This window comes from Trichosurus vulpecula, chromosome 2 (genome assembly GCF_011100635.1).
Source record: "Trichosurus vulpecula isolate mTriVul1 chromosome 2, mTriVul1.pri, whole genome shotgun sequence".
NCBI lineage: Eukaryota > Metazoa > Chordata > Mammalia > Diprotodontia > Phalangeridae > Trichosurus > Trichosurus vulpecula.
The window spans coordinates 95,717,181-95,741,771 of record NC_050574.1 but is presented as its reverse complement, the minus strand read 5'-3'; the positions used below and the strand labels follow the sequence as shown (position 1 = coordinate 95,741,771).

Below are 24,591 nucleotides of genomic sequence, written 5' to 3'. Positions count from 1 at the left end.
ACCGCTTGCTAATGGGCAGGTCTGCAGGTAGGCAGATTTCTATACAGAGATGGGAGAATTCTAGATCTTTAAGTTGGAGGGGAACTTAGATTATCTTTTAGTTCCACCTCCTCTTTTTATTGATGGGAAAACTCAGGCCTAAGGAGATGACCAGACTTGCCCAGGGTCATACTTACATTTGAAAATGTTCATGTCTGACATTACGGAACTTAATATTTCTAACCAGATAGTGAAGCTATTCTGGGAAGGGATATACTTATTTTCTCCTTATATATATATATACACATAAATACATAGTATTATTCTAAATTATTGAGACTGATTAATAAGTTACAAACACACCAAAACCCACAAAAATTCAGTCTCATTTCTTTATAGTCAATATCACCTCTTATATCACCTCTTAGACTGCTATGGAATAGTTGGAATTCTTGGTGCTGTCTCTTTAAACTCAGATGTGCCAGGCTCATACTTTCCCTTGGGGAGGAGAGAAAACCGATAATTAAGTACTTTGTTTAAAGTTTGTTTAAAGCACCTTATGGTGGCTGAGCTGAAGGTCAGGGCTCTAGCTAAAGAATTTCCAAAGTACTGCAAGGAATGCAGACTTCACTTTAATTGTTCAAATTGGTGATAAAGTCAAGTAGAATTCAAAGGATGATGTGAAAAATTCTGAAACTGAGTCAGTTATATGAGAGGCACTATGGCATAGGGGCCGTAGAATTGACCTGGGAGTCAGCATGTCTTGGGTTCAAGTGCTGCCTCTGGAACCTACTGGCCATATGACCCTTGGCAAATCACTTGAACTGTGTACTCCAGGCAAAATTCTCTAATAAAATAAATTGAGCTGACCCACATGGATAGAGGGAGTTCCCCATAACAATTAATTGTCTGGTTTAAAAAAAAGTTAATTATGATAATCAAGGAAACATGAGTTTAGAAGAGACTTCAGATGATAGCTAACACCTTCACCTCCGTGCTTTTGCACCAACCACCTTCCAGTGCCTCTAATACTCATCATGCTCATTTCTGCCTATCAAAATCCTCTTTCTTCAAGGCTTGGCTCAGGTACAGTGTCTGTGATATGTTTCCTGATTCCCTTCCCCACCAGCCCCATCCTCACTAGCTAGTCCCCTCCTTCCTTCCCCAGTTACCTTGTGTTATGTTTACCCATGTAAATAACATATCCCTCCAATGAGCTCTTGGAGGATGGGCATGGTTTCATTTTCTTCTTTGCACACAGTAGGCACTTATTAAAGTTTGTCGAGTTGAATGGTTCCCCCATGTTTCAAGTAGTGGTGACCATAGTGGCATCAGACTCTTAACTGGGGTTACAATAATTAGGAGTATAACAGAGATTGCTACCTGGTTCCCACATGTTCTTGTTTTCGTAGTGCTCCATCCTCTGCTTTTTCTTCAACAACAAATATATTCTAATTTTGCACAAGCACTTTTTACCTGGTTCAGATCCTCGAGCTATTAACACACTGAGAAAGGACACACACACACACACACACACACACAATACACACCACACACACACACACATACACACACTCCAGATTCAGGATGATGCTTGAGCTCTGTCTCATTCACCGGCCATCCTCTTTTCCTACACAGAGTTGACTGGGGGCCCAGAGCTATGCCAATCAGATATTTCCACCTGCTAGACATCATAGTTTCTGCAAAGGATTATATTGTTCTGTGGGGATCAGAACTGGGAACTAGCACATGGTCATTCCAGAACCTAAAGCAATGGTACCACATAGCACTCTACAAATAACTTCAGAACCCACCCTCTCCACATTCTGGAGCCTTCCAGAGATCTACATCAGAACCTACCCCCAGCACACACAGGCTGGTTCACAACCCACTGACATATAACTAATATTCCACTTCCACATAATTATGTTAATCAATCACCTTTGCTTCTAGATTTTCTCCATTCTCTATAGGCTCAAATTGTGGTGTTTTCAACAGCTAGGGGGCTCAGCACATAGAGCCCTAGGCCTGGAATCAGGAAGGTCTGAGTTCAAATCTCAGATTCTCACCAGCTGTGTGACCCTGGGCAAGTCACTTGTCCTCTGTTTCCTCAGCAGTAAAATGATGATAATAAAAACACCTATCTTCCAGGGATGTTAGAAGGATCAAAGGAAATGGTTTTAAAAAGTGCTTAGCACAGTACCTGGCACACAGTACGTGCTGTATAAATACTTATTCCTTCCCACCCCATTCATAGATCTCAAGCTGAACGAGACCTCAGAGACCATCTAACCCAGCCCCCTCATTTTGCTGTTGAAGAACTGGACATTAAGGGCCATTTGACAAGACTACACAGGTAGAAAACATCAAAGGCAAAATTTGAACCCAAGTCCTCTGACACCACAGCCAGACTCTTCCCATTCTGCCCTCAATGCATTCTGTCACAAATGCCAGGGGCCAGCTTTGCCTACTCCTCTGGTCTCAGTCATCTTTACTGATGCTATTTTATAACCTGGGCAACTAAGAACATAGCAGCTACTGCCTTAAGATCTACCATCATGAGCCACATTTGCCTCATCTGGAAAATGGGGGTGTTACCTGCCCTAACCCACGGGAGTGTTGTGATAAAACCCTAAAACATTCCATAAGTGAGCTCACCCTTTTATCCTGTTGGTAAGTTCCCCCCTGAAGCTTCCATTTTGTGGAAGGGCCCAGTCCGGCCAACCTTCCTTCTCTTCCCAGGCCTGTCCCCACACTTCAAAATCACATGGGCCTTTTCTGTGGCTGGCTCCTCCCAGAACATCCCTCAGTGCCTGGGACCTCCTTGCCCTAGAAAAGCCTGCCATCCTTGCAGCCTGTTCACTCTGGACCATCATTCTTTTTTTTTTTTTTTTTTTTTTTGCTTTTTGGCAGGGCAGTTGGGATTAAGTGACTTGCCCAAGGTCACACAGCTAGTACATGTGTCAAGTGTCTGAGGCCGGATTTGAACTCAGGTCCTCCTGACTCCAGGGCCGGTGCTCTACTCACTGCGCCACCTAGCTGCCCTGGACCATCATTCTACAGGACCCACATCCCCTTCTCCCACTGCTGAGTTCTGTGTGGAGCCCCATTCTGTGGAAGGGCGCAGTCCAGCTTGCCTTCCTTCTCCCTCTTGCCCATTCAGGAAGGAGACTTTCTGGACTTCAAAACCATGTGCCACATCTTGCTTGTATTTGAATTGCCAATGCTTAGCACAGTGCCTTGGCACAGTAAGCACTTAGTAAATGCTTATTTCCTTCCTTCCTATGCAAATGTGAGTTGCTGTTGTTGTTATTAAAAAAGACTGCAACTCTTTCCTTTCAACAGTTAATATTATTTTTATGTCTTCAGTAGTTTAATATTAATCTGATACTTACAGGATGCCTTAATGTGCACAGCTCATATAAGACACAGCCAAGAGACCAAATATCCCTGTAAAAAATAAGATTAAATTTATATACCAAGAACATATGTTTCATTTTTTTCTAAAACGCTTCGACAATGGAAATATTAAAAGTGAACAACTTCCCTTCACAAAGCACTTTACAGTTTTTCAAAGTGTTTTCACATAATATTATAAATATGTGAAAAATTATTCTGGCTCAAATGAAAACTGAGGCCAATTCTATAAGATACAAGTAAGGTAGAATTTCTTCTATTAGTTTCCTGGAATGGGAAAAGTATGTAAAATTTGCTACGAATTTGACGGTTCCATACATCTAGAACCAGCAGGGTTTTGAAGTAAGTTGAGGCTTTAGTTTTCATTTGAAATTTAATATTTAATAAGAATTTAACATTTAATAAGAATTAAACAGATATGTTCTAATCAAGTCTGGAGAAGATCTAGGTTGAATTAAGCAGGGTTTGAGAAGATAAGGGATTACTGGGAAAGGCACCTAATTATGTGGTTGTATTTCTTTAAATCTTGCTTTAATTGTATAATTATTTTCAGAGTGCTGATCAAATCAATAGTAATGTTTTGCTGCATTGGTGAGTTGAGTTCAAAAATAGGCTACTCTCTAATTCAATTTACTATCCCTACGGGAAGCCCAGTTTCCCACATCATAAAAGCCATCAACAAGTCACCACTATCCACTTGGTGACAGTGTATCTTAATTGTAGGTAAATTACTGAAGTAAATCCCTTGAGGTCTCCATAGAGCTAGCCGTGCAACCTTCAGTGTATATCATGATAGCAAACATAGTTTTTTCTTTTCAGAATGTCTCTATTCTGAACTTAATATTTTGACAACCAAAAAATGAGCATTTCCATAAAAAAGTAGAATACAATAAGGGAATGCATATGAAACTGGGAATTTCTTTTTTACACTGTTTACTTTTTAAAACGTATATAATCAATTTAAGCTGTTACTTTCAAAACTCTCATGCTTGTCTGTTCTTCTTTCTGAACTACTTTCTGCACTCCTCTGTATACTTTTTATGTTTCAATGGCCCTCCTCTTTTATATTTTCTTTTTTGGTGGGATCGCCATTACTAATTTTTCTATTCCACCAACTAAAAGAAGAAAAAAAATTCATGTAACAACTATCTTCAACCAAAACAAATTCATACAGTAGCCATATATAAAATTGTATGTTTCCTTCTGCAGCTGGTGTTCCATCATCTCTCTTTTAGTAAGTGGATAATATGTTTCATCCTAGGTCCTATAGGAACCTGACTAGTCATTGCTTCAAACAGAGTTCTTAAGACTTTCAAAGTTATTTTTCTGTACAATGTTATTGTCATTGCATAAATTGTTCTCCTGGTTCTACTTACTTCACTATGCATCAGTTTCTATTTCCAAAGATTCTTGAAATCAACATTTTTGCTATTTCTTATGATGCCATAATATTCCATTACTTTCATATCCTACAATTTATACAGTCATTCATTCTCCTGTGGATGCCCTGTCCCTCCACCTTATCTTTCATTTTTTCTCTCATCTTTTTCTTCTTCTCATACCTTCTTCAGGATCAAGAGCTTTCTTTTGTTTGTAATACTTCCCCGGTATTACCCTTTTCCTAACCTTCCCCCATTTTTACCTCCACCTGTTTCCCAGATTAGTTTAATATATTTCTATACCAAAGTCTCTCTCTGTGTATGTGCAACCCTGCTTCATTGGATTTGGATAAGTGAGCTTTTGATGTGCAGTGCCCCACCCCTTCCGCCATGTTTGTATACTTTCCTTCTCACACATTAAATTATGAGAAATAGCAAATTGTACCCTCTTCTTCGTTTCAGTATTAATGCATTCCTTTTATCTGCCCTTCTTTTTCTCCTCAGACAGAACGAATACATGCCCAGATCTTCCGTTTTTCTTATTTAAATCCCTCAATATATTTTGAAGACATTAAGGATGTAGAAGAATACTTGTTGGTTTTCTCCCTATTAAAATGCTAACCCTTCAACATCATACAGCTACTTTGAAATGTTCCAATAACATTCTCTTTCTAGTTTTCCCTTAACTCTTATGTTGGCATGTCTAAGTTCCTACTGAGCTGTGACCTTTTCAACAGAAATGCTTGAAAGTCCTCTATTCCATTAAGTATCTGTTTTTCCCCTGTAGGATACTGTTCACTTCTAAGTCTTTATTTTTTGCTTTTTGGAATACTGTGTTCCAAGGTCTCCTCTCATTTACAGTAGAAACTTCCATGATCACGATTTTGAATGATCATGACTGTGATTCCTTGGTACTTGGATATTTCTTCCTGGATGCTCACAGGATTTTTTTTTTGAAGGTGGAAAGTCTGGATTTTGGCTATGACATTCCTGGGATTTTTACTTTTGAGGTTCCTTTTAGGAGGCAGTTTTCAGATTCTGTATGTCTTTATTCTGCCCTCTGGTCCTAATATATTTAGAAAGTTTTAATTTATAATTTCTGAAAATTTAGTCTCTAGGTTTTTTTTAAACTATACTTTCTAGATAGTTCAATTTAAATTATATCTCCATGACTTGTTTTTCTGGTTAGTTATTTTTAACAGCAGATTCCTTACATTTTCTTCTGTTTTCATTTAATTTTCTTCTTAAATGTCTTGCTTTGTCACGGAATCACTGATATCCATTTAGGTTATTCTATTTCCAAGGAATCCACTACTTGGATAAGGGTTACCACTTTCTATTCTAAGCTATTTATTCTCTTTCCAATCTTTCCAGAACTTTTATTTTTTGAGTCATTTCTTCCAGATATTTATGCAATTCTTGCAGAAAACTCATTTTTCTCTTTGAGTCTCTGCTTACAATTGATAGAGCTATTTTCTTCTAGATCTAATAGATCTCTAGATCTCTTCTTTATACTGCTCCATATCTTCCTCTACTTTGCTCATCTAACTAACCTTAGTTCCAAAATTGCAATCTGTGCCAAAACCAGGCTTCACCTTATACTGTACTTTTGGGCAGAATGCTTGGCCCTGTTTATTCTCATCCTTGGCTACCTGGGTTCTTGTACTGAGCTGCACCTTCTAGGATTAGGTCCCCCTGTATCTTTAAGGTTCAGAGTGCTGGATTTTCATCTCAGAACAAAGTTCTAGGGGCTCAAATCTTATCACCATTTCTATTAAATGTCTACTATATTAACAACTGCTCACTGAAATTACTGCTTACCATTTTTCAACTTGCATTAGCTTTCCCTAGGCTTTTATAAGTGATGGCTGTAAAAGACAACTTGGCAACTTGTTCAGCAGGAAGAAGGACGCCTGGCTTATGAATAGCTACCTTCAAAGCTGAAGTCCTATAACAAATTTGCTTCTGGTTTTTAAAGGTGGCACTTATGAGAGGTGATGCTTAAAAAGGATGAAGCAATTTGTGACTTTATCCAGGAAATAATCACCACTTCACTTTTAAAATAATTATATCAGAGCCACTCAGAGTCAAGTTAGGAGAAAAATGGCCCTGGATGAAATATTTTAAAATGGCCTCTCCTGCTTCACAGAGAATTTATAAATTTTGTAACAAGTAATCTCAGTTGTAGAAAGTGATCCTTTGAGAATATCTAACTCTTTTTGACAAGTACTTTACATAATGATATTATTTTCAAGTGCTTCAAGAAACAAATGGAATATTAAGGTTCTCTTCTACTCTATGAATATCTTTTTATTTACATTGTTTGACCCATCAGAATATAAGCTCCTTGAGGTTTGGTACTCTTTTTGTGTTTTTCATGTTCTTTGTATACCCAGTGCTTAGCATAAATGTCTAGAACAGAGTGGGTGCTCAATAAATGCTTGTGGTTTTGACTTGATTTCACAAAGCATAATGTCATATCTTAGAGCTGGGGTGCTTAACCTTTCTTTGGTCCATTATGGACCCCTTCGGCAGTCTGGTGAAATGTATGGACTCTTCTCAGAATAATGTTTGTTGCCTATATTCATCATTTAAGGAAATATTAAATGTCAACTAGAGGCTGGTGAAAATGACAATGTAATTTTTTTTCTATCTAAGTTCACGAACCTCTTGAAGTCTATCCATGAGCCCCTTGGGAATCCATGGGTCCCATCTCTATCTTAAAAAATCAACATGGAAGATATTTGCTTATGAAATACAATGGACACATAGTTAAGAATGATACTTTCATTTTCTTTCATTTGCTAAATTAAATGCATAGCACTTTGTTATAGCAAAGAGAATTTGTTTTCCAACTTATAATGTATACTTTAATTATAGTGTCTTTAAAATGCTACTACTTTATTTGTAAATGTCATATCACCCCAGAATTAGGTGACAGTTTGAACAATGAAATTGATCTATATTCCATATTAATCTAATAGCTGTATTACTAGTTTCAGTGCAGGTCTTCATTATAATTCCTATAAGTTTATGCAGAGACATGTAAGGTTGATCATTTCAAACACAGTAGCATCATAATACTGACAGGTAATTCAATCAACCTCATCAAAATAGGATAAATTGAATGTTTAGTGGAAAAATTCAACACCTCAGTCATAGCAAAGTGGGAGGAAAGTATACAGAAAGAGTCAAATAGAATGGAAATATATAATATTTTGCAACTTCCTCTCTTGTTATGCCCAGCACTCTTCTAGCCAAGACTATAGCCTTTCTCCCTCATTCTCCATACTCCATCATTCTTTTATCTTCTCTCTTTTCTTCTTTCTTCTCTTTCTCTCTACTTTCATCTTCCTCTTCCTTTCCCCCTCATCTTGCTTTCTTCCAACTACCACTCTCCTTTCTCATTCTTCCCTTCTTCCTTAGATGAAGGCAAGGCAGAACCTAACAAGGGCCAGCATGGAGCAGTTCCTGTGCTCAGGACATGAAAAGCCAAGATAAAAATCAGTTCTGAGCCACCATGACCACTTAGTCCTCACTTGGCTTTAGTAATGCTCTCCTTACTCCATCTTTATGGTCTTCAGTTAAGACTGTATTATAATAGATAATATTCTGTTTGGGGAAAAAAGTTATATCATACAACCATTATCAAATAACATTAATTACCAAGATTCATATGCACCATTCTGTCACAGACACAACTCATCATTAATTTGTTAAACAGTATAATTCTCCTTCGGTAAGGGGCTCCAAAAGGGTGAGATGTTATAATCTTTTTGTTTCCTCAGTGATTTGATGGAACTATTAGGTTTTTAGAGGTTGGGCTGAAGAGCATTTAATTCACATAATTTAAAAGATACTCAAGTTCCATATAGGTTGGAACTCTTCAGGAAGTGATTAATTTCACAGAGCATAATGTCATATCTTAGAGGATCATTATGAAGAATATTTACTTATGCAATACAATAAAAACACAGCCAAATTAAATGCAGAACACCTTAAGTGTTACAGCAAAGGGTGATAATTCTTTACACTTAGAAATGTATGCTATTTAGTTATAGTGATAAGCTAATTGCAAGGATAGCATCATCTATTCCAGTACTCATAACAGTAAAGAAGTCTCTACACAATCAGTTCCCAACACCACTGCTCATTGTAATAAATCAGTCTCAATCTAATATGGCAACAGTAGAAATAGGATTAGCAGGCAATGGTAGGCGTTCACAGTGCATGAAAGGAATGATTGTGAAATGAGAGGTCTAACCTCCAAACCAGAGTGGCTAATGGGGTCTTTCTTGAAATGTAAGTGTGGGTCCTTCAGTATTTTCAGACTATATGGGAAGCAGCATGATAGAAAAAATGCTGATTGACTCTAGAATTCAAGACATTGGGTTTGAATCCCGCCTGTGATCCTTATGTGAAATAATATTTATGTGAAAAAATTTAAGAATCATTGGACTACCCAAAAGCCACAACCAAGAAAAAGAGCCTAGACAACATATTTAGAGAAATTATTAAAGAAAAAAAAGCAACTACCCACAGTGCCTTGGGAGTTAGCCACATTCAAGGAGCAGAAGGAGGAAGAAGAACCTAGGGAAGGAGACAGAAAAGGAGCAATCAGAGATACAGGAGAAGAAGCAAGATAGTACAGGATCACAAAAAAAAAAATCTAAGAATACCCTAAAGGAAAGAGCAGGGCTCATGACAGAGACAGAGGGAAGAGACAGACATGATAAGATTCCTTAAGATCAGAATCAGATGCAAACTAAGTTGATATCTTTCCTGATACTCAAAAATGATCACAGAGATAGCCATGATGTCGGTGGGGTCTTGACCAGAAGCCAAATGGACCCAGTAGGGGAAAAAGAAAACCTCATTTTTAAAAAAAATTATTTAAAAAAATCTGGTAGCATATCCAAGCCTACCAAAGTTAATTGGTCAGAGGAGACATTTCTCCAAAGATCGGGATTAGAAAAGAAGCCTGGAGAATAAAGGGGATCCAGGGCATAAGATACCTGGAATGAATTAGTTTTGTTTGCTGCTGTTTTTAACAAATACTGTCATCCACAGGAAGAGTGTGGAAATTTGTTGCTTTCCAACTGAGCTCTCCTGCCTCAAAAACAGGGGCAGTGCTTTGAGAGACATCAGTCTTTATAGGGTTTGCACCTTAAATCCCCTCACAATATAGTAAAGCTTAGCTATGTTTGTGTGGTCTTGAACCGAGGGGGCACAGCTTTGGATAGAGGTGGAGGGAACTTCAGATGCCATAGGGTCCAACCCCAACATTTTACAGATGAGGGAACTGAAGCTGAGATTTACATCACATGACCAAAATTCCCCAAGTTTCCACACACCATCACAGAATAGCAGAATGTGCAGTCTACAGTGATGGTAAAGTGACTTGCCTAGGTTCACACAGATAGTAAATGCCTGAGGCAGGATTTGAACTCTCAGGGTTTCCTGAGTCCACGTTCAGTATGCTAGCCAATGTTCTTTAGTTATTTAGTTCTCCCAAGTGTAGAGGAATACTGAGATTATTCAAAGGTATAGACTGAGATACAAAGTTCTCTTTAGTCCCAAGGTAAGGCAGTATGAGAGGAGGGCTATAGTCAGAGCAAATCATAATTGTTCTGGAATGTCCCTACAAATATATATATTTACAAAATAGAAAAAAAGAGGATTAATGAGTTCAATATGCATTTTTAAAAATTAGAAAGCCAACAAATAAATAAGCAGGCCTAAAATAGCACAAAAGGGGATATATTAAAAATTATTAGAGATAGAGATAAATTGAAAACCAAAAAACCGCCACAGAAATCATAAAGAAAATGAACAGCAGATTCTTTGGAAAGATAAACAAAACTGATTTTTAAAAATTAGTTAATTAAAAAGGGAGAAAATCAAATGAGTAAAATAGCAAATGATCAAGGTGACATCACAACAAAACCAGAAGAAATAAAAAGAATAATCGCACATATAACTGTGTGCACGTATTATGCACAATTATGTGCTAATAAAACTGAGAGCACAAAAGACATGGAGAAATACCTTCAAGGTTATAAAATACTCAAACTATCAGAAGATTAGATAGAGATCTTAAATAACCCAATCTCAGAAAAAGAAATAGATCTAGCTGTAGAGGAACTACCATGCACATGTTTTCAGACTTTTATAATGTATTGATCAGTTGTACTGATTTTTTTTTCCTTTTCTTTTCCTTCCTTCCTTCCTTCTTTCCTTCTTCCTCTCTCTCTCCCGCTCTTGCTCTCTCGCTCCCGCTCTCGCTCTCACTCTGTCTGTTTATTATCTGAGATGGTTCTCTGGGAGGAGACAACCAAGGAATACTGGGGATAACTATGATGATGTAAAAACCAGAAGACGTCTGTTTTAAAAATCCTGTCCATTCCAAGCAGCAATGCTATCCCTTTGTTGATCACCTCTTTCTCCCAGTAAAGCTAAACAGGCAAACAAACACAACTGTTTCTGTTGTCCTTAGCCAGGGGAATTTGATTTTTTTTTTTATTAAAAGGGCCACCCCTTGACTCACCTCTTTAAGAGGCCTATTTACTGAATGGGCATTGCCCCACTCAAAGTGAGAACCCGAAAAGACCTTAGTTTAAAAGAGTCAAGGTCTCCCAATGCATCCTGGGCCATCTCCATTTGCCCTGGTGAATATCCAGCCACTGGACCCAGAGGGCTCCGAAGGAGAAAGCCAGTCTGGTGACTCGGCACAACCCTCCCTCCTTCATATCAAAGTCAATTGGAAGTCGTGTCACCATTTCCCTGATGTCATGGTCCTCTTCAAGAGCCAAGGACAAACCACAAAGGATTTTAGAGTTGGGAATAGCTCCTGAGGGCCAAACGTTAAATTTTCAGTGTGAGTATTAACACCTCAGAAATCAGCAAATATTACACATCAGGGCTGGATTTATTGTTTGTTGACTACCTAGATTTAAGAGAGTATAACAAAGATTAAACTTCAAAGTGTGTTATGCACACATTTTTTTTTTGGAGAGGCAGTTGTTTACCAGACTACCAGTATGAATAATCATACTAATAGACAACATCCACATAGTGCTCCAAAATGCCGTGTACATGTTTACCTCATTTGATCATCACAACAACACTGGGAAGCAGGTTTTGAGACTGAGCAGGGTTAAATGACTTGCCCATGATTACATGGCTTAAGAAAGTGTCTGAGCCTGCATTTGGACTCACATTCCTAATTCCAGGGCAGCTAGATGGTGCAGTGGATAGAGTGCCTGGAGTCAGGAAGACACATCTTCCTGAATTCAAATCTGGCCTCAGACACTTACTAGCTGTGTGACCCTGGGCAAGTCACTTTACCCTGTTTGCCTCAGTTTCTTCAACTGTAAAATGAGCTGGAGAAGGAAATGGCAAACCATTCTAGTATCTTTGCCAAGAAAACCCCAAATAGGGTCACAAAGAGTCCAACACAAGTGAACTGAACTAATTCCTAACTCCAACTCACCCACTGTCCCATCCAGCTGTGCCAAACTCACTACATTCTTACGTCAGTTTTCAATACTATTATAATATTAGGCCTGGTTGTGAGGCCTATCGTGACAGTCTCCCCTCAAGGACAGCTACAGGCTTATAGAACATACTCATGGAAAAATACTGACAATAACGTTTTTCAAAGGTTAGTACAGCTCTGTCCCCCAAATAATATTTTGTCTACCACTGTTTCCCCCTGATATGCAAACCACTAAAATAATATTTTTTCTCCCACCAGCTGGTTTTTTCTCTCTGATAACAAACCCTTAAAATAATATTTTGCCCTGACCCCTGCTATGCAACTCAGCCAGTTCCAGGGAGGCAAGCAAAATAGCTGTTAGCCAATTAGAGTTGATTGCCACCCTCAGGAACCCTCCTCTTCCAAAAGGGCATATAAGCCTCGAGCCCCCTGCCATGATTGTCTTTGGTTTAAGAAAGAGAGAGCCAAATGATCATCCTTTTATTAAAATGCTGGCATTATTAATAAAATGATTAAATTATCCAGAAATTATGTCTCTCAGACCTTTTTAAACATCACAAGAGGAACCCTATGTCCTCCCAGAAGGGACTTCCTTGTGCGAAGAGGCAGTAACTTGACACGTGGGGAGGGGGTGTGGTGCGGGGCGGGGGGGGGGGGGGGGGGGGGGGGGGAGGTGAACTAGGCTGAGTGATTCATTTAACCCTTAAGCCTTTGTGTCCTCATTTTAAAAATGGTGATGATAACAGCATCTACCTCCCAAGGGTGTTATGAGAATCAAATAAAATTTGTAAATTGCTTTACAACCTTAAAACTCTATATAAATGCTGGCTATTATTATTATTATTAAATAGGTGGTACCTGCAATGTGTACAATGACAAGGCCACTCTTCTGTATGTGTGTTGCTCAGACACAGAGCTGGAATATTTCTACTCTGCCTACTGACTTCCTTGGCTTCCTTTAAGCCTCAACTAAAATCCCTCTTTTTACTGGAAGCCTTCCTCGACCTCTCAATTCTAATGGCTTCCCTTTGTTAATTACTTTCGATTTATCCTGTACATGGCTTGCTTTGTACATATTTGTTTGCATGTTGTCTCTCCCACTAGATTATAAACTCCTTGCTGGGAGGGACTGAATTTCACTTATTTTTGCATCCCCAGAGTTTAGTACAGTGCTTGGTGACATGGTAGGCACTTAATAAATGTCTATTGATTGATTGATCAGAAGCATTAATAGAATCTTTAGCAAGTCACTGCAGGGCAGTCCATTCACAAGGATCAATCCCAGAGGCCAAGGTTTACATCCCATGACCAAAATTCCCAAAGTTACCATATGGCATCACATGATTGTGAGATCTCCAGTGTCTATGATGACACCTTTTCTCCAAAAGAATTCAACCTTTTCCTATATCTTTACAAAGGAGCCATCTTACATAGACATTAAGGTACGATGCTTTAATCAACAGCATGGCCAGGATGACACACAGTTCCTGGAATTCCTATAGAGTTCTCCAAATTGGACTTGATAGCTAATTTCAAATGAGTCAATGGATAACAAGAACTCACGTTTTGTTGTTGTAGGGCTTATTCTGACAGATCTCTGGAGACAGATAATAAGGTGTCCCAACACACGTCCGCACAAGTTCCATTGTACTAAAAATATTTTGAATAAGATAATACAGTAGTTTATTCTCACGAAGACAAGAAACGTAGACTCTATTCTGAAGTCATTATATTACCAAAAAATATTTTACTAGAACAGGAAATAAAACTACTTTGAAAATAACAAAGGGAAGGAAAACAGTTCTTAACTATCATTTCCTCCCTAACTTTTTGTTTTTGGCAGGGCAATTGGGGTTAAGTGAAACTTGCCCAAGGTCACACAGCTAGTACATGTGTCAAGTGTCTGAGGCTGGATTTGAACTCAAGTCCTCCTGATTCCAGGGCTGGTGCTCTCCTCACTCCGCCACCTAGCTGCCCCTCCTCCCTAACTTTTGAGGCTGAAGGCCTGAAGGTGCAGGACTCGGAGTCAGGAAGACTGAGTTTAAATTCTGCCTCTGACCCTTACTAGCTGTGTGTTTCTGAGTAGGCCACTTAACTTTTCTGTGCCTCAATTTCCTCATATGTAGAACGGGGATAATAATAGCAAATCCCAGGGCTGTTAGGATAAAATCATAGGACTGAACACTTAAGAGTTGAAAGGGACCTTTGATACGACTAATTTACTGATGCCTGGAGAAGTTAGTGAATCACTCAAGGCCACACAGAAAATAAGTGGTCGAGATAGGACTTGAACCCAGATCCTTTACCTTCAAATCCACCACTATTTCCATGTACCACACTGTGCCTCCTACCTCTCCCAGTTTCCTCATGGCCAGAGGACTACAGTTCTTTTTGGAAGAATCAAGTAAAACCACAGACATAGGCTTAGAATAGAAAAAATGATGATCGCATACCTGCTTGATTCTTCAAAGACAACGTATTTACCTCCAGATCACCATTCAACCCAACACCTCCTAGTGCTAAGCACCATGTAGACGCAATAAATATTAACTAGATTGAATTAAATTGAATTTTAACCATTAACAAAAGTCAGAGAAACGCAATTGGAAGAGACCTCAGTGGCACAGCCAAAACTAGGAGTTTTTTGCACCCGGATTAAGCACCACAAACCCTATTCAGGGCAAGTGGCACAAGAGGCAACCCAGGGGAAGGTGAAGAATGGATTCTACCCAATAGAAGGAGATAGAGACTCCAGAACACCACAAATTTTTTGCCGGGGAGGCTGCCTACTCCCAATCTACCGACGATCAAAAGAAGACCATTCGGCAACTTGCTATTTAAACCTCCCTTAGCACTTAGTTATCAAGAACAGTTAGCTGTTTCTTCCAAGAAGGTTAATGAGGAGTTGAGGGAGGGGAGAGGTGAGTAGTACAGCAAACAGACAGATGCTTTTAGGGAAGTCAAACCTCTCAAACCCTTCAAAGTATCATGTTAGGACTAGGAGGGACCTTAGGGATCATTTAGTTCAGGAGTTTTTAACTGGGAGCCCTTGAATTTTAAAAAAATACTTTATTAATTGTATTTCAATAAAAGTCTTTCCTTTTCGATCCTGTGTATTTTATTTTGTGCATTAAAAAACATCATTCTAAGAGTCCATAGGTTTAACTAGACTGCCAAAGAGGTCTGTGACACAGCAAAAAATTAAGAAAACTTGATTTAGTCCAACTTGAGGTGCCAGAGAGGAGAAGGGCAGTTACTTGCTCAAAGTCACAGAAGTCTCATTCAACTCCTTTTGAAACTGAGCTTGCATTCTCTACTTAATATCTATTGTAAGGATATGAACAGGAACCTCTCAAGGGGTTCTATCTATAGTCACATGAAAAAAATGCTTCAAATAAGTAGTAATTAGAGAAATGCAAATTAAAGCAACTTTGAGAGTCTACCTCATACCCATCTGATTGGCAAAGCTGGGGGAAAAAAAGAAAAGAAAATGACAAATTTTGGTTGGGCAGTGGGGAAACGGGTACATTGATGTGGGGCTGTGAATTGGTCTAGCCATCCTAGGAAGCAATAAGGAATTATGCCCCAAAAGTTATTAAACTGTACATGCTGTTTGACCCAGAGACACCACTATTAGGCCTATACCCCAAAGGGATCAAAGAAAGAGGAAAAAGACATATATGCAAAAAACCCCTCCAAAATCCCCCAACTTTATAGAAGTTCTTTGAATAGCGGCAAAGAACTGGCAAGCTAAGGGAGAATCCATCAATTAAGGAATGGTTTGACATATTATGGTATATGAAGGTAATGGAACACTATTCTTTTACAAGAAAATGGAGAGATGATTTGAGAGCCATCTGGGAATCTTATATGAACTGATGCACAGTGAAATGAGCATAACCAGGAAAATAATTTATACTATTATATTAATGTTGCAAAAATAAACAATTCTGAAAGAAAGGACCCTAATCAATGAAATGATTAACAATGATTCCACAGGAACGATGACATGGAACATTTCATGGCGAAAAGATGACGGACTAACGTAGATGGAGAAATGCATTTTGGGATGCGGCCAATGTGGGAATCTGTTTTGCTTGACTATGCTTATATGATAGAAGGGTTCTTTCTTGTTTTGTTTCTTTCTTTTCTTTCTTCCCTCCTCCTCTTCCTTCCTTCCTTTCATTCTTTCTTTTTTCCTTTCTTTCTTCCCTTCCCTTCCCTTCCCTTCCCTTCCCTTCCCTTCCCTTCCCTTCCCTTCCCTTCCCTTCCCTTCCCTTCCCTTCCCTTCCCTTCCCTTCCCTTCCCTTCCCTTCCCTTCCCTTCCCTTCCCTTCCCTTCCCTTCCCTTTCCTTCCCTGCCCTTCCCTGCCCTTCCCTTCCCTTCCCTTTCCTCTCCTTCCTTCCCTTCCAATGTATTTGTTTGGTGCATCTCAATGTACCAATTACCACCTCAGAGTCTGTATCTAAGTATTTACCTAAAAATATTAGACAATTGTAGCTTTCAAGCCTAAACATATATATTTTGACCATTTTGAGCAGGAAAGAAAATGTATTTAAAAACTACTTACTTGTTCAATACTCTTGCTATGCCAAAGTCCCCAAGCTTTGCAATCTTTTCATTATTGCTAAGAAAAATGTTCTATAAACAAAGAAAAAGCTTTGTGAGTTAAGTAAAAAAGAAAAAAAAAAGATTTCATTTTTCTTGGTCACCTTCCCTGGGTTATTTACCTGTGTTTTTATGTCTCTGTGTAAGATCTTCCTATCATGAATATGTTTCAATCCCAGAGAGATCTGCACAAACCAACCCAGAATCTACAATGAAAGAGAAGTTACTCTGTCAATCGGATACTTGCAATTTCAGTGAAACGTCCCAGCGACAGGATGCAAAAACAAAGTAAATTACATGGATATCCTTGTAAATATCATATACATTCATATGAGTAACCACTTTCCCCTTTAATTCTATTTACTTTCTGACAAGGAGAATGGAGGCAGGAAGGGCCACATAGCTTTGCCAGATGAGTCCTTCTTCATCATCACCATTGTCAATGGTTAATATCTATATAGGACTCACTATGTACCAGACACTGTACTAAGTGCTTTACAGTTATGATCTCGTTTGATCCTCACAACAGCCCTGCTATTATTACCCTCGTTTTACACATGAGGAAAGTGAGGGAAACAGAGGTTAAGTGATTTGCCCAGGGTTCCACAGCTAGTAAGTATCTGAGGATGGATTTGAATTCAGGTCTTCTTGACTCCAGGTCTAGCCTTCTGTCTACTGTGCTCTTTAAGTCAGCGAGAATTCAATATAATTAAAAGGTAAATGGTTAGAAGCAAGGAAGTGACTGAGACTGTTCTTAATTTTGTCCTTCTTACTGAACATTCGAATGTTAATAATGTGCTGGGCACCGCATTTATATTTTCTTTTTTCTGATAACTCTGTTGCTTCTCAGTTGTGTTTCCTTTTGGAGTAAGAGGAAATATGGAGAACAAGAATAGAAGGGGTTTTTTGGCAGGGCAATTGGGGTAAAGTGACTTGCCCAAGGTCACACAGCTAGTACATGTGTCAAGTATTTGACCGCATTTGAACTCAGGTCCTCCTGACTCCACGGCCAGTGCTCTGCTCACTGCACCACCTAGCTGCCCAATAGAAGTTTTTAGAATCTGATTTTATCTCACTTTTAACACCTCATTTTGATCCGTGTTTTTTTGTCAATTTCTTTCCATAAAATCCAGGGTCCTTTTCAGTATGCACTCCATGTCTATAGAGATGACACTCAAATTTTACTAATTTACAAGCATTTGTTTGTTTCTTTGTCATATTAAATGTAGAAAAAGGGGAGAAATATATGCAGGTATGCTCCAGAGACAAAATGTTAAATTGCAATTCTGGAGGTTCTTTTATCAAGATGAAATGTAGCCCAAACTTTAACAGCGAAGGGCAGTTATATAAATATAGGAGAAATAGCACACAGAGGAGAAGAGGAGACATGTTTTCCATAAATCCAGAAATAATATGCTCCTGCAACAGCATAGGAAGAATGCTTGAATAAATTCACAACTGCTTGAAATCTATGGATTGCTTATTCATTTGAAATATTTAACAGCAAAACTGGAGGCAATGTATGGGATCATGATGGTCTTAAATAGCAAAATGTAACAAAAAAGGCCTCAGCAAAGATGAAGATAACATTATTGTGGAGTGCTTTAATCCAGAACATTAAGCATCCATCATTCTGACCCTGATTCTTATTCCTCTCCACAGAGGCACATATCTCTTCCATGACCAGAGCTCCCAAATGGACTTCAACAAAAGCTCTGTATGTATTAAAAATATGTGGTTGCACAGAGTGAGGATGAGAAAAGAGGCCACTATTTTTCACTCTCTCTTCTCTTAATAACCAGTGAAATTAAAATGACATTTTCTAAGAAGAAGGTTTTTTCCCCCTCACTAGCAAAGTTGCATAGCTATTATAAGGCAGTTGCCCCAATGGGAAAAGGAATAAAACCAAGTCAAGAGGTTAATATATTGCATTTATAATGTTTTGTTTTTAAATGCTTCCAGATTCTGATTTTAAAAGGGAAGTAAATATTTATCTTAATGGCATATACAGACTTGGGCAGGGATAGGGGAGGCTGGGTGTTCTGAGAATTATTTTAATCAAGATGACTCCACTTTCAAATGGGAGAGTCACTACATCCACAGCTGTGAATGTATTCTTGGGCAAACTGTATTTGTCCAAAACACTGACTAATTCACTGCATTCTAATTTGAGGGGTCACCCATAAATGACATACACAATAATCCAGTTTTGGAATTATAAAAGCAAATCTCTCTCTCTCTCTCTCTTTCTCTGATACTATCTGTTGGTAACATACTTGCTATAACCCCCATTAGAATCCTTTACCTGTTCCTCATCAAAGAGCACCCCATGTTGCCTATTGATCCTCTTCATAAGATCTCCTCCATCACAATATTCCATCACAATATATAATTTATTCATCTCTATAAGAAAAAAGAGGGGATTATTTTATTTACTGGAATGACTTTCTTATATGTATTAATTCTTTAAAGGTAAAGTATTCTAAAGTATAATTAAAATATCCTCCCATATAATGGGTTAGAAATCTACCTCCCAAAACAATAAAAATACCAAAGATAAGATGTACCTTCCATTTTTAAAATGAATAAACATAATCTGTCATTAAGAAAAAGTTATTTCATCTGCGTGTGTACTCTCTATACTGGTGTAGCTCAAAAATCACTCCTTGCCTTCTAGAAGATTTAACCAGTGGTTTTGGCCAAAAATATCTGACGCTTATTAGCCAACCTTGTAGTGCTGAGCTTCTATGAATTTGGCTAAGCTGGTCCTTAACCCTAATAGACACACCAGCCATCATTGAGCCCATATGCAAAACCTTTCTGGATTGGTAAGAATTGTTAAAGCATGAGCTTGCTATGAGAATCTTCCAGAGATCAGGTCACCTCTACATTATAATGAGGTATTTCAGTAATATTGTAGTAGAGAGCCTGTAATTATATTTATGACTCCCTCTATCATTTTTCCTGCACAGATTTATGCTCCTATCATGGAAGAAAGGTTGACATTACAGGGCAAATCCTCTATAGGAGGCTTATTATTTCTTCCCAGATACTGTGTTTCCATCGTGGTGTACAGTGGTGCCTGAATTTGGTAGCATAGGCATAAATAACAACTAGGCTTACTTAGGGAATGGATAAGAGAGAGGAACTGATATTTAATATGTGCATCAGATTTGCAGATGATGCGAAAGCTGGGAGGGATAGCTAATACATCAAGTAAAGAATGGGAATCCAAAAAGATCTCAGTAGTCTAGAATGAGCTAAATCTAAGAAAATTAAATTTTAAAAAGGATTTATATAAATTCCTGTGCTTGGGTCCCTTCTCCCTCCAAAAAAGTTATTGCATAAGCAGTAGATTGGAGAGATATGGAGAAATTTCTGTGATCTCTCCTCTGTCTCTCTCTCTCTGTCTCTCTCTCTCTCTCTCTCTCTCTCTCTCTCTCTCTTTCTCTCTCTTTCTCTTTCTTTCTCTCTCTCTTTCTCTCTCAGAAAAATAAATGTTTCTTAAGTGCTGTGTGTATTCAGAGCATGGTGCTAGGTACTAGCTGCACTTCCCATTTTCAAAGAACTTACAATTTGGTAGAGGAATTTAGAATATAATTAAATGTGATAGCAACACAGACAGCTATAATATGCAACATTATAACATGAGAAGCAGTGTGGTATTATAAATAGCGAGTCTGCTTTGAAACCCGGGAAGATTTGGATTCAAGACAACCTTTGGATCCAAGACTACCTTTGCACGTGTACTGGCTGTGTGAACCTGGGCAACTCACTTTACTTCTAAGTGATCTAGCGAGGACAACACTCTAATAATTAAGCCACGGAGAAGGTACTGACCTGCATTGATGGGAAAGAGGTTTCTTCATCCATGAGTTCCCCATGCCACTGAAATCACAAGTCCAGTCCCTAATCCTATTATATGATAACTGCGCTAGAGAATTTCTAAAAAGTTTTATGTGAGGTATGAGGGGCATGTTGTTATCAGCTTGAGGAAACAGGATGGCTGTGATGTCTAACGCAGGTTTGAAAAGATGAATAGGAAAATTTCAGAAGGAAAGCATTTGTAATAGGGAAGACTAGGAAAGGCCTCTTACAAAAGGTGGGAATCTTAAAGGAAGCCACGAGGCAGAGACAAGGAGAGAAAACACCCCAGGCATGCAAGACAGGTACAAACTCAAGAGATGGAGTGTTGTGTGAGAAACAATACAGTCAGTGTCACTGGATTATTGAGTATGGGTCAGTGAAATATGGTAATGTGATTTAATCATACCAGTACCTCTGCACTCGGGGGCAGCTAGGTGATACAGTATATGGAGAACCAGGCCTGGAGTCAGAAAGACTCATTTTCCTGAGTTCAAATATAGCCTCAGACACTTACTAGCTGGGTGTCCTTGGGCAAGTCACTTAACCTTCTTTGCCTCAGTTTCCTCATCTATAAAATGAGTTGGAGAAAGAAATGGCAAACCCCTCCAGTATCTTGACCGAGAAAACCCAAAATGGGGCCACAAAGAGTAGGACATGACTGAAAAGCACCACCACCACCACCACAACATCACCTCTGCACTAGCCAGAGGACTAAACTTAGCAGTTAATTTTCACAAGATCACAAAGGGAAGGGAAATAAGGATTTATATAGCATTGACTATGTATTAGGCACTTTGCTGAGGTTTTTTTTATTTTTTATTATTTTTTTTTTACAAATACTATCTCGTTTGATCCTCACAACTCTGCAAGATAGGTGTTATTATCCTCCCTATCTTGTGGTTGAGGAAATAGACAAACAGAGGATAAGTGACTTGCCCAGGGTCACACAGGTGGTGTCTGAGGTCAAATTTGAACTCATGTCTTCTTGACTCTAAGTCCAGCACTCCATCTACTGTGACACCTAGCTAATTAATAATAATAATAATAATAATAACAGCTTACATTTATATGGATTTTAAGGTTTGCAAAGCACTTTACATATATTATTTCCTATGATCCTTACAGCAACTTTGTGAAGTAGATGTTTTCATCATCCCAACTTTACAGCTGAAAAAACTGAGATTGAGTAGGTAAAGCTGTTAAGCAGGTAGAATTCAAACCCATGTCTTCCCATTTCAAGTCCAACCATCCATCTACTATTCTCTCTGCCTCAAAATGGACAGAAAGTGCTGTAGAAGTTCAGAAGAGATAATATTTTAGGCCAGGGTGGTCAAAGAGGGATTCCTGGAAAATATGGCATTTAAATTGGGTCTTAAAAGATTAGGAGGCTACCCGGAGGGTGAAGGCATTAGAAAGGCATGGAGACAAGAAATCCCAGGAAGTGTTTCCGTAAGCAGGATGTCTACAGTGCAGGGTTCTTATAGAGAGGCAGAAGGACAGTCAAGGAAGATGACAGGTCTGAGACCAAATGGTGGAGGGCTTTGACTACTAGGCTAACAAACTTGGACTTTATGCTCTAGTCCAGAGCTTCTTAACTTTTTTATGGCATGAGCCCTTTGGGAGTTTGGTGAAACCCATGGATCCTTTATCAGAATAATATTTTTAATGTATAAAATAAAATACATAGGATTACAAAGGAATTGCAATTACAAATGAAATTTCAATTATATTGAAAAATAAGCATCAAAATATATTTTTTAAAATCAAGTTCATGAATCCCAAGTTAAGAAGCTTTACTTAGGCCAAGGGTCCCCAACCTTTTATCAAAGAAGAGTTACTTTTAGGTTATCCAAATTTTCATGATCCACATAACAGATGTATGACTGGGGGTGATCAATATAGATAAAAGGGTGGGGATAACCAATACAGATGTATGAGTGGGGGTGAGCAATACAGATCAGAAAATTAATCACGTTGCCCCCATACTGAAAAGTGTTTAATATAAATAAACGTTTGCATCAGTCAGAGGCTCTACATCAAACAGACTGTTCAAATTTAGCATGTATTTGGTGAGAACAGATTTCAAGCAGAAGGAACATCAGGAGGAGAAGAGAAAGAATGAAATAGAAATAAATATAGCCTAAAGAAAAATGGTAGAAGAGAAGAAGGAAGTGGAGAAACAATAGAGAGGTAGCCAATTGACTCTCAAGTTTTCTACCTTCTCATTGTAAAACTGAGACTGAAAAAAGGTTAGATAACTTGTCCAGGTAGTAAATAAGTGGTCAAGTTCATTTTCAAGCCCATATTTCTGACTCTAAATTCAGTTCACTAACCACCATATGCTGTTGAGTGAATGAATGAGGTGGAAGCACATTCCTCACCCCTTAATTCAAAAAAGCCTAGGAGGATGGGCTGGGGGAAGCACCCCTTCTTCCTCTCCCATTTTTTTCCTTTCTTTTTTCCTTTGCCCTTTTGTGGCAGTTTGGTGGCACCATGGATACAGTGCTAGGCCTAGAGTCAGGAAGACACATTTTCCTGAGTTCAAATCCAGCCTTAGACACTTGTTAGCTGTGTGACCCTGGGCAAGTCACTTCACCTTGTTTGCCTTAGTTTCCTCATTTATAAAATGAGCTGGAGAAAAAAATGGCAAACCACTCCAGTATCTTTGCCATGAAAACCTCAAAAGGAGCAACTAAGAGTCACACATGACTAAAATGACTGAACAATTTCCCTCTTCCTCCTCTATTATCACTCACTCTATTTCTTTCCTTTTTTCCTCCTGAAAATCTGCTCTCCCCAAAGAATCCAGCTTCTGGGCTAAGAATTCACTGTTTCACAAAAACTGCTGGGAAAATTGGAAATTAGTATGGCAGAAACTGGGCATAGACCCATATCTTACACCATATACCAAAATAAAGTAAAAATGGGTACATGATTTAGGAATAAAGGCTGATACTATGGGCAATTTGGGAGAGGAAAGAATAGTTTACCTATCAGATTTATGGGAAAGGGAAGAATTCATGACACGACAAGAGATAGAGAACATTACAAAATGCAAAATGGATAATTTTGATTATGCTAAACTGAAAAGTTTTTGTATAAACAAAGCCAATGCAACAAAGATTAGGAGGGAAGCAGAAAATTGGGAGAAAATCTTTACAACCAATGTCTCTGATAAAGGCCTCATATCTAAAATATACAGGGAACTGAGCCAAATTTATAGGAATACAAGTCATTCCCCAATTGAGAAATGGTCAAAGGATATGAACAGGCAATTTTCAGAGGAAGAAATTAAAAATATCTATAGGCATAAGAGAAAATGCTCTAAATCACTATTGATTAGAGAAATGCAAATCAAAACAATTCTAAGGTACCACATCTCTCCTGTCAGATTGGCTAACATGACAAAACAGGAAAATAATAAATGCTGGAGAGGATATGGGAAAATTGGAACATTAATACATTGTTGGTGGAGTTGTGAACAGATCCAGCCATTTCGGAGAGCAGTTTGGAGCTATGCCCAAAGGACTATAAAAATGTGCATACCCTTTGACCCAGCAATACCACTCCTAGGGCTATATCTCAAAGAGATATAGGAAAGGGACCTGTATGTACAAAAATATTTATAGCAGCTCTTTTTGTGGTAGCAAAGAACTGGAAATCAAGAGGATGCCCATCAACTGGGGAATGGCTGAACAGGTTGTGGTCTATGAGTGAGAGCAGCAGAACCAGGAGGACATTATACACAGCCACAGACATATTGATTCTGTGATGACTAACTTTGATAGACTTGGTTCCTCTCAGCAATACAAGGCTCAAAGACAGCTCCAAAGGACTCATGAT

The 24,591-nt window shown here is 38.5% G+C and overlaps 1 protein-coding gene across 1 annotated transcript in view; it reads right to left on the bottom strand.

Annotated features, from left to right (window-relative positions):
• NEK5 (NIMA related kinase 5) overlaps positions 1 to 24,591 on the bottom strand; it is a 95,369-nt gene that overhangs the window by 58,137 nt on the left and 12,641 nt on the right. The window contains exons 3-7 of the mRNA XM_036747401.1: positions 19,187 to 19,284; positions 17,004 to 17,087; positions 16,844 to 16,914; positions 13,837 to 13,923; positions 3,375 to 3,429 (exon numbers count right to left, since the gene is read on the bottom strand). Coding sequence (XP_036603296.1) covers positions 3,375 to 3,429; positions 13,837 to 13,923; positions 16,844 to 16,914; positions 17,004 to 17,087; positions 19,187 to 19,284 — 395 coding nt within the window. The remainder of the gene's footprint in view (positions 1 to 3,374; positions 3,430 to 13,836; positions 13,924 to 16,843; positions 16,915 to 17,003; positions 17,088 to 19,186; positions 19,285 to 24,591) is intronic.